Source organism: Lactuca virosa, chromosome 1 (assembly GCF_052849685.1).
Source record: "Lactuca virosa cultivar CGN04683 chromosome 1, Lactuca_virosa_CGN04683_v6, whole genome shotgun sequence".
In the NCBI taxonomy this organism is placed as follows: Eukaryota; Viridiplantae; Streptophyta; class Magnoliopsida; order Asterales; family Asteraceae; genus Lactuca; species Lactuca virosa.
This window is the reverse complement of record NC_136426.1, coordinates 216,099,720-216,114,870: the sequence shown is the minus strand read 5'-3', so window position 1 is coordinate 216,114,870 and position 15,151 is coordinate 216,099,720. Positions and strand designations below refer to the sequence as shown.

General features: G+C 35.3%; 2 protein-coding genes across 2 annotated transcripts; one reads left to right on the top strand and one right to left on the bottom strand.

The window, feature by feature from the left end:
- Positions 1–6,437: 6,437 nt before the first annotated feature.
- Positions 6,438–8,174, bottom strand: LOC145108656 (akuammiline synthase 1-like). The gene is made up of 2 exons (XM_079045717.1): positions 7,739–8,174; positions 6,438–7,698 (listed from the first exon to the last, which is right to left on the bottom strand). The coding sequence occupies exons 1-2, from the start codon at positions 8,155–8,157 to the stop codon at positions 6,756–6,758; spliced, it is 1,362 nt and encodes a 453-aa protein (XP_078901843.1). The 5' UTR covers positions 8,158–8,174; the 3' UTR covers positions 6,438–6,755.
- Positions 8,175–11,931: 3,757 nt separating this feature from the next.
- On the top strand, positions 11,932–14,879 carry LOC145108649 (putative pre-mRNA-splicing factor ATP-dependent RNA helicase DEAH3). Its single transcript, XM_079045702.1, has 3 exons — positions 11,932–12,106; positions 12,207–12,325; positions 14,574–14,879. The coding sequence occupies exons 1-3, from the start codon at positions 11,957–11,959 to the stop codon at positions 14,689–14,691; spliced, it is 387 nt and encodes a 128-aa protein (XP_078901828.1). The 5' UTR covers positions 11,932–11,956; the 3' UTR covers positions 14,692–14,879.
- Positions 14,880–15,151: the final 272 nt, after the last annotated feature.

Genomic DNA, 15,151 nt, shown 5'->3' with positions numbered 1-15,151 from the left:
AAACGATGGTAACGACAGACTAGAATAAGACGGAATCATTTATGAGTTCCTTGGTAACCTTGTGACTTTCCCTGATCCAAGTGTGAGTCATGTGCTTCCAGTAGTATAGATCTCTACTACTATTCACACCTACTCATACTCGTCCCAAGTACTGTCTCACAGTCCCCAAGTCTTAAAATCACAAAACAATTTAACACATACGAATGTGTCCAATTAATCATAGAATTTTCCTAGACTCTACTAGGACTTCTTCCATGCGTATCTTCAGACATCAATTCTACTTCAACGTGGTTGGTGATGGAAATTCCAGATGATGGGACAACTTCAGGAATTACACCAATCGTTCCATCATCCTGCCACTCGAAGGTGTACTTCAGACGTACCATACTCCTCTAAACGTTTCATTATTTTATCAAACATATTCTAAGACAAGATACCACTCTTACAATATCTTCTGATAGGTATCATTCACTATGATAAGCTTTTCATTTCCTCCATCTACTCAATTCTCTACGAGTCTTTACCATAACGTTTTGTACACCCAAGCAGAAGTTCGGTGTACCAGGCGAGAATTTAAGATAGGAAAGCTTTATTTACGATAAACGTATAAATCTCCTTATCACTTCGAAACGTTTACATGTTAGTTCTAATCTCGTAATCATACGCTTAGAATCCTACACACATAAGGTTTCCAGATCCGGTCGGCAACAGACCATAGATCCAAACAAATAATAGCATCATTATAGCTATAACACAAAACATTTAGCACATAAAAGCATTTTAGGCATCCTTCCTAAAATAAACTAGTGCTCGTGTCAATTTAGGTCTACTACCTAAAATATAATAGACACACTCAACTCACAATCATCGCTTAGCATTCTAATTTTAAGTCTAGAAATCCTACAAATTTCCTAGTTCGCTTAAACTAATGCTCTGATACCAACTGTGACATCCCCAATTTCACGGCCAGAAAAGACCGATTTAATTTATGCTTTTAAAATAATTTCAGAGTAATCATTTGATTAAAAGTGTTGCGGAATTTGTTCCCAGATAAACATGATAACTATGTTATCAAATCATTTCCGAAGAAATGTATTTTATTGACTTAAACCATTGGGATGTCATTGTCAATACAAAAACATAAGCATAAACAAAACTTACATTCATTTACACTAGTGATCTACTTCTCTTTTAATCTCTCAGTGTAAAACAACTTCGAATCGATACCTGTGATACAAATAAACTGAGTGGGTCAGGCTTGGGAGCCTGGTGAGCATATAGGGTTTTCAACCCACAATAAATAAAAAACTTATTAAGTTCTCAGTCAATAATAAATTTATTAATTTCATCAACCAAAAATAACCTTAATTACCCATTCCCATTATCCTCACTTTACGTCCCTAAAACAACTATTATAAGGGACCTAGCCTAAGGATTATCATTAGGGGTGACAACATTGCTTTGGGGGTTCCTCAGCAAGTTATGTCAAATAAAACAAACATCGGGGTGACAACATTGCTTTCCCCCAGCAAGTTATGTCAAACAAGACATCCTAACATAAAACAACCTATAAAGTGACAACATTGCTTCCCTCTGCAATTTATGTCAAATAAGACATGAAGTCACATCGTTACCATGTGCTAAGCCCATAGCTCTTATTTATCGACAGTATTTCCCACGGGAGTCCCCCCCCCCCCCCCCGCAATACATGTCAGTGGGTTTTCCATATGCTAAGTCCATAGCTCTTATTCATCGACGGTATTTCCTACGGGTGTTCCCCCGCGCAATACATGTCAATGGGTTTTCCATACAGCTGATGAACATACTAAGGGGTTTCCCCAGCCACACATGCACTAAAGGGAATCATGAGGGGAATAGAGTACAGCGAATGAACACTCAAGTTCACTAACACCTACAGGTTGCGGGCCTGCTAATGTTTCCCACTGGACTGTCTAGAACAGTCCATGGTTGTCATCCCTACTCTGCTGAATGACGGGGGTCAACGTTTGGGTAAGGGCTTTTCTCATATTGCACCACTCACGCCAACGTTTGGGTAAAAGCTTTTCCCATATTTCACCACTCACTCTCAACTCATGATCTATATCACTTATCATCTCATCTATCCAACTCACCTTTCATCACACACCCACTATTTAACTCATGATCTATATCACTAACTCATGAAGCTAGTATGATCACTTCATAAAAGAACAGAGACTCCAAAGCTCTTCCAAATAAAAGTATAGGGAAAATACTGATAAAGTACTCCCGTACGCTCCCGTACCCCGACACGTAATAGTGTCAAAAGGAAGAACTAATGGATGAACACATAGTTCAAAAACACCTAATGAACATATAGTTCAAGAACACTTTATGAACATATAGTTCAAACATACGTACCGATTACAAGTCTACTAACGTTCCACTGGACTATCTAAAATAGTCTGTGGTCGTTGTCTATACTCTGCTAGATGACTAGATCATCTTAAACATCGATACCTCTCATCACTTTTATTTCATCTAATTCATCCACCCATGTTTTACCCAACATATTTGTAGATAAAAATATATATACAGTTTAAAACTTGTATAAAACATCTATTCAACAGCCACCTTAATTAAATAATCAATATAATTACACATAGCACGTATTTTAAAGAAAATACTTCATATATATGTGTAAGGTGAAGTAACTACACACTCACCTGATTTAATGAAAATCGGGCAGCAATTCGTTTCCTAAAACGATCGTTTCTAATAAAACCGGGAGTTTTATTGAGAAACCGGGCTCTACGAGGGTCGGGCTTTGAAACCGAAAAATAAATTTCCCGGGCTTCTCGGGCACTCCGGGACGTGTTCCTGGCGTTGGAAATGATCTTGGGGCATCGGGGTAGGTCAAAATAACCAAAATATTGAAAAAGGGGTAAAAATGGGCAATTTCCCAAAATTACCCGGGAAGGCTCGCATGCCTTCTATTTATAGGTTGCGAGGTCCGAAGTCGGTTGATCAGAAGGGCGAGTCAGCGAGGCAGGTGGCAGCAGCAACGAAGGCCACATACTCGGATCCGGAGGAAGACACGCGTCGGACACGGGGTGCCCTCGGATTGGACCTGCGAAGCGAGGATGCTGAGTCAAAAGCGAGGCGCGTCGGACGCGCATTGGACCGGTGCTCGTACGAATCAGAAGGCGACGCGTCCTCGGCTGAGTCTCCTGCTCGAACACGTGGCTCGCATGACTCACCGATTTCGGACACATGGCACGCTACTAGCGAAGGTGACGTGGCATTTCCGGGTGAAGCTCATCCATGCGAAATTTCTCGAATTTTGTGCCAAAATCTTCTAAAATTCATAACTTTCGCATACGAGCTCCGTTTTTGACGTTCTTTATATGCACGAGTAGGTAAAATTACGCTCTACAACTTTCGTTTAGACTTCGTCGGCTAATTTTGACTTTAATTTTTAAATTATTATTTTTAACAGACAGGGACAGGAAATCCGTTAAAAATTCATAACTTCTTCATCCGACGTCCGTTTTCGTCAGACGTTTTACCGTTGTGCTACTAATGACGAGACCTTCGATTATTGTTTAGGTCGTGTCGGCTAAAAATGTCTCGATCTAAAATTCGAGTTTTTAGCTGTCTACTGCTAAGCTGAAACTTCGAAAAATCATAACTTCCTCATACGAAGTCAGATTTGGGCGTTCTTTTTATAACTACTCTCGATTTAACGAACACTACGAGTTTCGTTTAGATCACTAAGGCCAAAAAGTAGTTTATCAAAAACTCACTTTTTACGACATTCGGCACCGTGTCGGTTTATCGTGAAACTTCGACAGGTCATAACTTCTTCGTTATAACTCGGATTTCGGTATTCTTTATATATCCGTAATCCTTGTCACGCCCACTACAAGTTTCTTAATAGATATCGGCTTTATCTAAAATTTAATTTTTGACGCTCATTTTTATTCTTAATTAATTAAACACTAATAATTAAGCATAAAACACATAATTCACATAATTCCTTTTCATTTCTTCTAAATGAGTTACAAAGGTTAACCTAGACCATTATGTCAATATTAATGTCTAGCCTAAAAACACGGGCGTTACAGCTGAGATTCGAAAGATTGTTAATTGGTATGCTGAGATCAGAAGAGTCATCCATTAGACTGCGAAGATATTAATAACTTGATTCGTCACTGCTCACAAAGGGGGAGAATGTAGAGGTCGAATTTAGTTGTGAGGTGTCGAATTCTTTTGATAGCTTCGTTAGTTTGTAAACTTATTACAAGGGCATTTTAGAGTTCGAAGTCTAGTGCATTTAGTCCCTTGTATTTTTTGTTTGCTTCCATGTTCCCTATAAATAGGTGAACGGTACTAGAGTTAGAGAAGAACTTCATTGTATTTTGTCTAATCACTCTGTACTCTCTTGAAAGCTAATTGAGCCAAACAGACATTATTTACATTGTGTGTTCTACTTTGATTGTTTACTCTGATTGTATTGTTTTCACTCGATTGATTTGCAACTACAAATTGTTTCAATCTTTGTCAAATCCATGTTGATTCGTGAAGCTTAAAGTTGCAGAAGAAGATATGAAGTTATCATCGATTCTGATATCTTAATCCACGATTGCTGAAATCTTCATGTAAAAGAGCTAAATTTATGATCAATTTGCTAAAATCTTCATGTAAAAGAGTTGAATTTATGATCGATTTGCTGAAATTTTCTTCTTGATTGATTTCAAACTTATCATCAGACAAAATTGAGATTATGTTACAAATTGATGATTGATTGTTGAAATCAATATCTATTTTATAATATGAAACGTGAATAGATCTAAATCTTGTTCTATGAAAGACGTAATTCTCAATCTAGGGTTTCTATGAAACGAACAAGAATCTTATACGCTTATACATATTGTCAGCATAATAAAAAAATTGAACAATGACTCAACAACCCATGATACTCTAATTAAGCCCCTTAATCAAAACTAATTAACACTAATCATGTTTTATTGAGAACCATCAGATCAATTTTAATCAAGAGCTCAAAATTGGTCTCCTTGTCTCACAAAATAATCATGGTCTCAAATGAACATCTACCTATTTGTTTATAGTGTGTTTGTGTGTACGCGTGCTTGCAACTCCTTTTTGCTTATAGAGTATCTGACAATTTGTGGTCTTTAATTGGCATGAAAAAATAGACAATGTTGATTCATTCCAATAACTAGGTGTAAAATCTGTGTACTACACGGGTTGATTAACAAAAAGATTAAATATCAAAATATAAACAATTAAGTATTTTTTAAAATAAAATTTAAAATAAGGAATGAAGAAAAATATTAATTGTAATTTACTATCATATTTGTTATATTTAATATTTTACATATATGAGTATATAAATATTATGTGTTTTTTTAATTTTAAAAGTTGAAAATTCCAGAAATTGATATGTGAATATTCTTTATTTCAAAAATACAAGGTTGTAAAAATCGCTCGGCGGTAGCTCGACACTCAACTGACGATAAACGATTAATCGGACTAGGCGTGGATTAATCGGAGATTAATCGGGGACCCTTAACTATTAATAAAATTATTTAAAAAATTAATATTCCCTAAAAAACTAAGTATTTGAAAATTTTAAATTTTAAAATTTTAAAATTTTGAAAATTTTTGTTTAATATTTTAAAATTCGAAAGCTTAAAAATTTGAAAATTTAAAATTTTGGTGTAATATTTGAAAATTAAATTTTTTTGAATTTTTTTAAAAATTTCCGCCTATGATCGCCGAGACCGCCAAGGGCCGCCAATGACCACCAAGGCCGATTTTGACCGATTTTGACCAATTTCATGACCAATTTCCGCCAAACACCCTAATCGTAATTGGTTTAAGGCCGCCAAGCGATTAATCGGCCGTCAAGGCCGATTTCTGCAACACTGCAAAAATATCATAAAATGACAAATATCAAAACTAACGAGAAATTGACATATGTCACAATGAATATTCGTTTATTATAGTTGATTTTGACACTATTGAGTTATTCACCGGTGCTCCTATAGAAAAAATTCCTTGATCTGCCAATGTTAATTAAGAGACTATTTCAAAATTCACATCTTAACAAACTTTTTGACATATATTTCTGAAAAATCATAGGCAGCATCTATGGAAGTCAAACACATCAATTTTAAGCGACCTATTTTAATCATGCATAAAAAAGATTATTTAATACAAAAATTTTACTCAATTATAAAATTTGTGCAACCTTTGAATAGATTGGATAAAAAACGTACCATGTGATCTATATAGATACTCAACTAGCTATCAAACACCAACTAGCTAACAAACACCCTTGCTCATACACGAAAAAGATAATTTAATACCAAAATTTTGCTCAATTATAAAATTTGTGCCACCTTTGAATAGATTGAATAAAAAACGCACCATGTGATCTATATTAGCTATTAAACACCACCTAGCTTTTTTTTTTTTTTACAACGAAATTTATTAAAAAAGTGACCGGCCGGAGGCTAGACCACAAACAGTACAAACACCGACTAGCTATCTAATGCACAGGGGCGTAGCTACTCATTGCTAAGGTAGGTCCTAGGACCTGTCTTTTTTCTTTTTTAATACAACAATTATATATAAAAAAACATAAGGAACTATCTTATTTTTGTCAAAAGACCTATATTTGCATTTTTTTTCCGTTTCATTAATATAAGGAACCATTTTGATTTTGGTTCTAGATTAATACACCCAAATTAGATTGCATTAGTGACATTTATTCTAGCATTGCATTCTTTTGAAAAGGCTAACAGTTCAGGGTCATTTTGGATTATCTTCATGTCTTGTTTTCCCAAAGATAAGAGTGCCTCGATGCCATCCCCATTGGGAGTATCCATCATAATAATAACATTCTTTAAATTAACCCCACCAATAGTTACTTTTATAGGCTTTCCCCAACCGAAATTAATCCCGTATGTAGGAAACCTGTGTATGGCAGTATAGATGTAATAGTCATCAAGTCTTTTTGATATCTCAAGCCTAGCATTGTGATCAGAACACATCTCCTCAACTATATCTAGTGCAGTTTCTGTATTTCTTATACTTTGAAATTCCTTCTTTCTTTTCCTGAGTTCACCAATGATTTTATTTGGCGTTAGTTCACTTTCACTCATTGTTGGAAATTCCATCAAAAGATAAAAATTTCCTACGCTTGTTTCAGGCAGCGGCTCGACCAATTTATCTCTCATGTTCATTGAATGGCCCACGCCTGTTGGCTTGAAGATACCTGAGTTAGTTTTGCAAGCTGCTGCCACTGCGCACTTATGAATTAGCCATGTTAAAGCTTCAACTCGTGTAAGGTTCATGATATGTTCTCCAGTTTCCATGGTCATGCTAGTGATCTTGGCTTTGAGGTCGTCTATCTTTGAGTTAGGAAACACAAAACTCCTCGTGACATAGTCACCATGTGATCTATGCAAACTAGACATGTTAACGTTTCTAGTTTGGTAACAAATAAAATGCGGATTGATGTGTGATAGATCATGATCATGCGCCAATGAGCGGCATCGTGTCACTGTAGCCCAATGATTAATGAAATTAAACAAACTGCTTCCGTCGGCAACCTTGTGGGACAAAGATGCTGCCACCGCTACTCCTCCGCATGTAAAATGATTGACTTGAATGAACAATGGTGTAGTGCTTTCGTTTTCATCATTATGATCTTTGTGGTTTGATCGACTTGAACCATATTAGATCATCTGGAAAGAGTTGATCTAAATCTTCATGGTCTGATTGTTGGAGGAAGTCGGAGAGCGTACTGTCGTAACGTGCTTCAATGAACTCAACTCCCTCGTCATTGCAGTCGACATAGGTTGGGCAAGATTTTGCCAGCCTACCAGCATACGGATAGTACTGACTTAAGGTATGCGATAAGGAGTTCTTCAATTCTAGCGTTTTTTCATGGGAACTCTGATAAATACTGGAGCTTCGGTAGAACGCTACAGCGGGCATGTATGCATTCACAGCAACTTGATCAAAAAACGAAAGATTATATGTTTTGAGGTGAGAAGGTGTTGGAGAAGAAGGTTTGATGATATCTCTTGAGACAATGGTGTGAAGCTGTCTTCTACCAAATCGTAAGAGCTTGCTCATCATCATGTTCAAGATGGATTTATTAATTGTACTCCAATGGCGATTGCTGCGTGTTATTCCTTCTTTTATAGCCATAACTAGTGTTGAGATATAATTTTTTTTTTCTTTTTGTAAAAAGGGTCTCTTTTCAAAATTGTTTTAAAAAATAGGGTTGTTTCAAATTGACTTTTAACAAGTGTTGTGGCCCCATGGAATTGTAATTACATAAATAGTCCTTTTAGTTTTATATTATTACCATTTTCAATTATATGTTTTTTTTTATATTTTCTATTTCCATTTTTACCTTCTTCAGAATTGGCCTCGACGTTGCTTAATGACTCACTACTACTCCAAGGTGTGCTCATCAAATCTAAAGTCATTAGTTGTTTCACATCTATTATAATTAGGCAAAGCAAACAGTACTTCAAAATTACAAAGGAGATCTACTAACTAGTGTTTATTGACGGTGTTATTTTCATCTTTCTCAGCTGCCTTATGTCTAGGATGAATCATTTAAGAGTGGTGCCATGTTAGATCTCCCACAATATTTATAACAAATTTAACTTATAACAGATTTTTACTCTAATGTGTATGAGACAAATTTTTGAATTGTTGAAAGCATCTTTTGTGCCTAAGAATATCTAAGTAGAGAGTTTATTGTTCACCATTGATGAATCCATTTTCATATTAAATATTACCACCTCAGTATAAAATGATCATAAATGGACGAGTTAAAGCCATAACAACAAATATAAGAGAATTTAACGGCAAAATTATAGGACAAATAACATAAATTAGTATCTTAAATTTAATGTTGACATCATTTATCTATGCAAGATATATAAAAATAATACACACCTTGTGTTTGATATGAATCTATTCTCATATTCAATATTACCACCCCAGTATAAAATGATCATAAATGGACGGTTTAAAGCCATAACAACGAATATAAGAGAGTTTATGGCAAATTATAGGACAAATAACATAAATTAGTATCCTAAATTTAATGTTGACATCATTATATATGCAAGATATATAATACAAACATAAGAGAAATATGAAAACAGAGGATGCTGAGAAGACAAGAATTGAAGGATTGATAAGAAAAACAAAATTTCCTAATTAGAATTTATAGCATCAAAAAATGAAATGTATTCGATTATAAAGAATTAACATTACAATACATTCAACTTAGGCCACCAAATGTAGTGTGACATTTTTGGATTATTCAAGTCCTTTGAATTGATTTTATCAAGGTTCTAAATAACGTAAGGCGTGACTTGGCGGCAATGTCAAGCCTCAAGCTTTTCCGAGCGTTGGCGAGTCACGTCGTTTGTAAGGCGTGACTTAAGGCGGCAATTTTGTATATAATTCATATTTTTATATGTATTTTCTACTATTATTCATTTTTATACACATATATGTGTCAAGACGGCGTTTTGGTAAAGCTTGGCGGCACATGCAAGCCTTGGAGTCATGGCGGAGCCATGACAAGCTTTTTAGAACCTTGGATTCTATAGACATTATTATGGATTGGACAATTACTATATAAAATTTATATATTTATTGATTTATTTCTATTTCTTATATATATATATATATATATATATATATATATATATATATATATATATATATATATATATATATATATATATAACACCCGTAAATTTGGGTTAGGGAATAAAGTTATTATAAATCATAATAATGAATTTTAAAGAGGGATTATTTAGGATAAATAATCTTCACCAAATAATAGTATATGTGAGGAGGATTTCGTACATATAAATAACGCCCAAATCCGACTTCGACGGAAGAAGTTACGACATTCCGAAGTTTCGCGTTCAAACAGTATGTCGTAAATAGTGAGTTGGAGATAGGTTGTTTATTAGCCTTAGTAATCTAAACAAAATTCGTAGATATTGTAAAAGCGAATTCGTGCATATAGATATCATCTAAATTTGCATCGTAAGATGAAGTTAGGAATTTTAGAAGTTTCAGCGTAGCAGTATACGGCTCAGAAACCGAAATAGAAATCGGTTGATTGTTAGGAAAAACAATCTAAACAAGGGATGAAGATCTTGTCCATATGGTTCCGTCGATATAAAGACAATCGAGAACGGATATCATATGTGGAAGTTATGAATTTTTATCGGACTTTAACAGTATAAGTCTGTTAAAAATATAGCTTTAAAATAAATTCAAAATTAGCCGATGGGGTCTAAACGAAAGTTGTAGATCTCATCGAGAGCTTTCTGGGGATATAAAGAATGTCGAAAACAAAGCTCGTATGAAGAAGATACGATTTTATAAATTTTTCCGAGAAGCGCCACACACAGGTGGGTTGCACGGTGCGCACCTTCTAGAAGGTGGGACGTGTACCACCATATTTGCGACATGTGGCAGAAAAATGGGAGGACCGACGTTTCAGGTGTGCACGACGCGCTCACTAGGCACAGCGTGCAGTTGTGCTATAAATAGATTGCGGCTGCTCATTTTCTTCCTCACTCCCCATCCTCCTCTCTCTTGAAATTGTCATGATTTTAGCCCGTTTCCCTTTTTAGCCTTCGGTGAAGCCTTGTGATCCCTGAAGAAATAGTAGCTAGCGAGTAGAAGCTCTGCCAGTTCAATTTCCTAACTTCTGTCAGGAAGAACCTCTGTAAGTTAAGCTACCCTCAAGTCTTTTCTGTGTAACTTATATTTATAGTCATAAGTTGTCATTATAAACCTATAAAACATATTTATCAGTAATTTCATATCGTTATACTGATTGATCTACTTACAGAAGACGTGTTTAGAATGGTCATGTTGGCTTGGTTGTTGGATTTCAGAAAAACTATTATGCTGAAATGATCCTGCTTCCCAACTGTCCTGCATAGTTGATCCTTACTTGATAGATCTTGATGTAGGCATTAGGATTAGTGAGGATCTAAACTGTTCTTAGTCTCTAGGATCATTAGACTAAAACTTTGTAGTAATTATACTTAGGTCACGTCAAGGAATATCTGAGGTGTTAGACGAAGTTCTGTCCAGATCACCAGTCACCCATTTTATCAATTAAGTGCATGGTCCCTTTCATCTTACACATAGATATGAAGTATCTAGATAATTACATGCTTATGTGTTTATTATGTGTGCCGAAGGTGATATGTGTTAGATAAAATAATATCAAATGATATTTAATTGATTTAATTATATAAGTAGTTTACACTTATAACATGAATTTGGTAGTGACGGGTGATGAGAAATAGGTGATGTTAGATTGGTGATAAATAGGTGATGACTACCGGACTGATTGATGACATCCCCGTAGAACACCGGCAGCGATGGACTTCATGCCTATAAACATTGGCAGCTATGGACTTAGTTCCTATTAGTTAAACGTTGGTAGCTATGGACTTAGTGCATATTAGTTAAACGTTGGACGCTATGGACTTAGTGCCTATTAAATAAACACTAGCAACGATGGACTTCTTGCCCATTTGATATAGGAGATGATAAGTCAATATGATGTAGGTGATGGCCCTACCAATAAGTTCTTTCTCGATTCCTTCTTTTGCCCGATTTACCCCTGCATAAACATACCCCATTCTTTGTCTCTCTTTTCACTAACAATTCTTTGATAAAGGGTTTGTTTAGGGTTTCTGATGCGACATCGACCTCCAGTGTGCCTTCTGGTCTTCAGCTGCGGCGGAGATCTGGATATCACAGTGCAAAGTCGTTAGAGCCGTCCCAGGGACTGTGCCCCGGGAGCAGACTCCGACGGTCAAGTTAGATCAGCTAGAAGATCTGAGATAATGTCAGGCATCAGCTAGCTTGTATAATGATTAGGCTCAACCTCAAGTTATGCAGCATGGATTATAACAATCGTGACTACTATACCAACATAAGAAAGGCTTTGTTAGTAGGATACTTTATGCAAGTTGCCCATTTGGAAAGCAGCGGACATTATTTGACTATGAAAGAGAATCTAGTTTGTTGCATCTTCCTTTAACTTGTTTTCTTATGTGTGTGTGTATACTTTGGTAAAATTAAACTTGCATTTGATGTATACTTTGGTTTGGTGTTTGTAGGTAGTTCATTTGCATCCATCAAATTGTTTAGATCACAAGCCAGAGTGGGTTATTTACAACGAGTGTGTCTTAACAAGCAAGCTATTCATCCAAACAGTTACTGATGTTCGTGGCCAATGGTTAGTACTCATCTTTACTGAGAAATTTTTCTCTAGTTTTTTTCACTTATGTCCATGAATGAGTTTGGTGATGTGATAGTAGATATTGGAATATATATGGTTTCCATCCCTCATGAATCATCTCATTTAATGACTAACATTCTTGATTACGTTTGAAAAAACTCCAATAAAAAAGAGTTTGGAAGCAACAATCTGAGGAGCTTTTAAAAGATTGATTTTTTTAAACGTGGCTGTTAAATAGGTGTGATTAAGTAAATTATTATCATTTATCAATACCTAACCTTAATTATGCCAATTAGGTTTGCTTAAACCTACTTGACTAATTTATTCCTTAAACCATCTTATCTTGTCCAAACAGAAGCATTGGGTGCATCAAATTGACCCTTAAGAATTCAACATATATGAGTATATGACAGAATATTGATGCTAGAGAGAAGGAAGGAAAAGATACTAAGAAATTAGGGCTGACACACAACCTAACGAACTCCAGTATGACAATTCTACCCTTAAAAGACAGAAATAGAACTTCCATTACAATAGTAAGTGATGGGTATCAGGGTGAAAAGGGAATATATTGATGATCAATTCGCTTGGATAGTTGTAGGATTGTGTCATCACTTTCCTTGAATTTTATTTTCTCCTTATGCCTAGTTTGAATCAAGATGTTCGAAAACTTGGTATTGCCAAAAAGTGGTGTATTATGAGTACTTATGCTCATTCTACCTAAAAGTTAGATAAGGATGACGGAAATAGTGTTTTTCAGATATTAGAAAGGATTACAGGCAATAGTTTGTTCGTCAAACTAACAAATCAGTTTGAACTTAACTAACCAAAACTGACCAAGTCGGTTTCCAACCTGAAGTAGGCCATGTTGGTTTATGATAATCTCAGGAGCATAAAGCAACCAAGCATAAAAATTAGAACTTGATCATCATATCCCACCATGGATCTTGTTTTAGCGGCTTTTTAGCAATAATAACAACTAAGTAGACAGATTGAATCATACCTTCTTGATGAACTAGAAGAGTCGGATTTTTTCTTTATCTTGGAAGATTTAGAGCCCAAAGGAGAACTCCTCTAATGAAGTCGCACCCAAGACAAGTGATCTAGCACCAAAAATGACCAATCTCTTATGTTCTTTACTTGATGAACTCGAACACTAGACTAGGTAGGGATGCCGTGAGTTCTGTAGGCCGAGAGGGGAGGGAGGAGGGAATTCAAAATTCATACCCTAGGTAAAGAGTATCATCTCACATATATTTGATATGATTATTCTCTTTAATCTGGTATGATTTATCCCTTTAATTAAGAAAGGGATAAATCATTACCAATTCAAACTAAGGGCATCCACAATGCATTGAACTCCATAGAATTCAATGGATTGCCACATCATGTTTCTACATTCCATACAACTCAATCAATTTTTTTCTTACAATGCATTCAACTCTACAAAGTTCAATAGAAAGTTACAAAAGCTAATTTATAGTATGTATTTAAGATTAGAAAACTTTCCTTTTTCCCATTGAAGAGTTTAATGGTCATTGAACTCCAAATCCATTGAATGCCAAGGTGGCATCTCACTATGGTAGAGTTTCATCCACTTAATGACAACTAGAGTTGCCAGTTGCCACCTCATTCAACTCTCCCATTGAACTCACCATTATGGATGTTTTAAGTATAATTACATCTAGACCCTTAAGATTCATTAGTTTCTAATTAACTCACCTATAAGATGACAAGTTAATAAACTAACCCCTCTAAATTCCCTTTTTTTTATGCTTAAATCATGTCTGGAGTGTAACCCAAAATGACTTTTAATTATGGAAAGTCACTAACTTGTTGTGACCATAGACATATTTCCAACAAACCAAACTAAGGAAGTTGAAACTTTGGAGGCCAGCTTCTTCATTCTATGCTAATCTCCCCTTGACCCCGTCATTTGTAGTCTTTTGGATCACATCCTTTTTGTCACAAGTTTAAATTCTAAAAACACCAAAATGACCAACTATAGATATGGAGACAATGGCTCCCCTGTCTCAAACCCCTCTTGCCTTTGAAATAAAAGTAGAGATCTCCATTAATGGTTATAGAGAAGAATGTAGATGTTACACTTTTCATAACCCATCACTTTTATTGGGTGGAATCCGAATTGGATCACAACATATATCTCAAGTATAAATCTCTATTTTAATTTGTTTCGATTAGTTTGTTTTCACTGTTATTTATTGAACTTGATTCATTCATTCAGGTTGGTTGATATTGCACCTCACTACTATGATCCTGACAACTTCCCACAATGTGAAGCAAAACAACTTCTTAAGAAGATATACAAGAAAAAGGAAGAGACTAGAAACAAGACAAGGTAGAAAGCAGCTCTTACTTGTCATTAATTCTACAAATCAAATTTAACGGAGTGTGAGTGAGTGATTATGATCTAAATTCTAAATCACTTGTAAGTAGTAAGTGCTCATCGTTTTTGTCTTAAAAGTCCTACTTAACACCGTGTTTTGAATGAAAGGCACAAGGGTATATTTGCACCTCCTTTTAAAAAAATAAAAAAAGAGAGAATTGGTCTGGTTTTGCAAATATAATCCAAAGACATGGAATATTATATTATAGACCTAAAATCATATATGGTGGTTATAAAAATAGAGATAATCACAAAACAAAAATAGCCACCATATAATCTGGCCTAAGTTGATAACTCAACTGGTGTGAGTGTGTCTCTAATTCTTGGTAGGTAATTGCTTACTACTTGTATATGATGTTGGCCTCTTGAACAAAATTTAAATGTTAATAACTTATATAACTGAACTGAATGCAACA